Source organism: Histoplasma capsulatum, genomic scaffold, assembly GCF_000149585.1.
Source record: "Histoplasma capsulatum NAm1 scaffold_18 genomic scaffold, whole genome shotgun sequence".
In the NCBI taxonomy this organism is placed as follows: domain Eukaryota; kingdom Fungi; phylum Ascomycota; class Eurotiomycetes; order Onygenales; family Ajellomycetaceae; genus Histoplasma; species Histoplasma mississippiense.
In genome coordinates, this window is record NW_001813965.1 from 85,466 (window position 1) to 87,222 (window position 1,757).

Sequence of the window (1,757 nt, forward strand, 5' to 3'; positions counted from 1 at the left end):
CCTTTGGTTTCCCCAGAACAACAATCCCATTTTTCTTTTAGAGGACATTTCGGCGGCTTCCAGATCGGTGGTATTTCGTTCGTGAATACTGGGCTTTGCCTTTTTCTCCATGGGAATGACTGAGGTGCTCTATTTGGTTGCGAGAGGGCGCCCATTTCTTCGTCGTTGTCGGGCGGATCATCATCGAAAAGATCACGCTGTACATCGTAAATAGCACGACGAAATACTAGCTTCGATATCTTCATCGGGAGTGGGAGATTTTGATTTTGACACGGGGCAGGCCTGTCGTCCCTTTCGAGCATGGGAATGAGGGGGATCAAAAAAATCGGCGTATTTTATGTCATTCGCATTGCCACCCACCAAACCCATCTCATCCCCATCCGCATCACCATTCTCATCCATAAACGCAGAATCTGAACTGTCGTCTTCTTTAGCACTGTTCTGGTCTGCATTATCTTCTTCACCATCCCCACTAATCACACCAAGAATAAGCGGATCAGCTCCCCAATCAATGGCTTCTTCGTCATTGTCATCGTCGCTGCGCATCCCCTTTGCATCCCTCCGTTCAAATACAGTTGTATCAGCATTGAATTTGTCGATCGAAAAGAATCCGTCATTGAGCTTGTGCGGGTCAGGAACAAATTGGATATTGCTCGTGCCGATGGATTTTTTGCTTTTCTCTCGTCCTAGACCCCGTTTGTCGTCATCAATTGACATAGAATGATGACTATCATGCTCATCATCCTCAGTATCCTCCGTTATTGGCCAGTCTTCCTTTCCACTGCGGTCCTCATCCGTAATTTCACCGTTCAGCATATTACCTAGATCGCTACTAACAGAGCCGTTGGAGAGTTCATCCGTTTCGGATGTAAGCCCGAGATCATGCTCCCCATTTTGGGTCTCATGGGCCTTTTTATGAGAGTTGGATTTGGAACGGAGGGTGTTGGCCTCTGATTTTTTTCGTAAATCAAGCTCGTGAGCGGTCTCTTGCGCAGAGACATTAAGCACTCTGTTTGCCTGTTCCCAGATCTGGCACACTGTAAAACCATTGGCATGAATTTCCTGCAGGTGTAGTGTTTGGGAACGAAATGGGTGAGATCTGACAACACCTTTTCGGGTATGCGTGTGCTGAAGGCGTCTTTTCTGAGCTTCAGTGATGTCTGATGCAAGCGGGTCGAGATAGCGCTTTGCCACTTCTATCCATTCTGTATGTAAGAAAGTTGTTGGTTTTAAGAAAACCTCTGGGGCCGAGGAGAGTAACTGGAAAATATCAGTCGTGGTGCAAGGCATCGCCATGACGGCACCGAAGCTGATATTCCTCCCACTGTTGTGTTGGCTTTCGAACAAGTGATTGTTTTCCAAGATATTCTAGATAATCATCATCTTGAAGCCCTAATAATGTCCTCCTCGCAAATGGATAGCTTGCTCCTTTGAAAGTCAGTAGAGAGTGGTAAAAATAATGATATCCTGCCAAGGTATGTTACTTCGCATGCTCTATTTTTTTTTTTTTTTTTTTTTTTTTGGAAAAATCGCTTCCGGAAGAAATGATTGTCCGATCCGGGTCGGCAAGTCCCGGCTGGCTAGCCCGACCAATGTGATGGAATAACTAACTAGTTACGTTAAAGATTTTTAAAAAGTATTGCAGAATTTTGTTCTCTGCAAACGACTCGTCCTACCCATGAAAGGAAACGTAAGGGCTGTCATGATAAATACGATTCTTAGGGACAGCCCCTACCGCTATCAACGAGGAATCCATT

General features: G+C 45.5%; 1 protein-coding gene across 1 annotated transcript; it reads right to left on the reverse strand.

The window, feature by feature from the left end:
• Window positions 1-192: 192 nt before the first annotated feature.
• HCAG_09093 (predicted protein) lies at window positions 193-1,296 on the reverse strand (the record flags this gene model as incomplete). The annotated part of the gene is made up of 1 exon (XM_001535930.1): window positions 193-1,296. One exon carries the CDS (start codon window positions 1,294-1,296, stop codon window positions 193-195), a length of 1,104 nt encoding a protein of 367 aa, XP_001535980.1.
• Window positions 1,297-1,757: the final 461 nt, after the last annotated feature.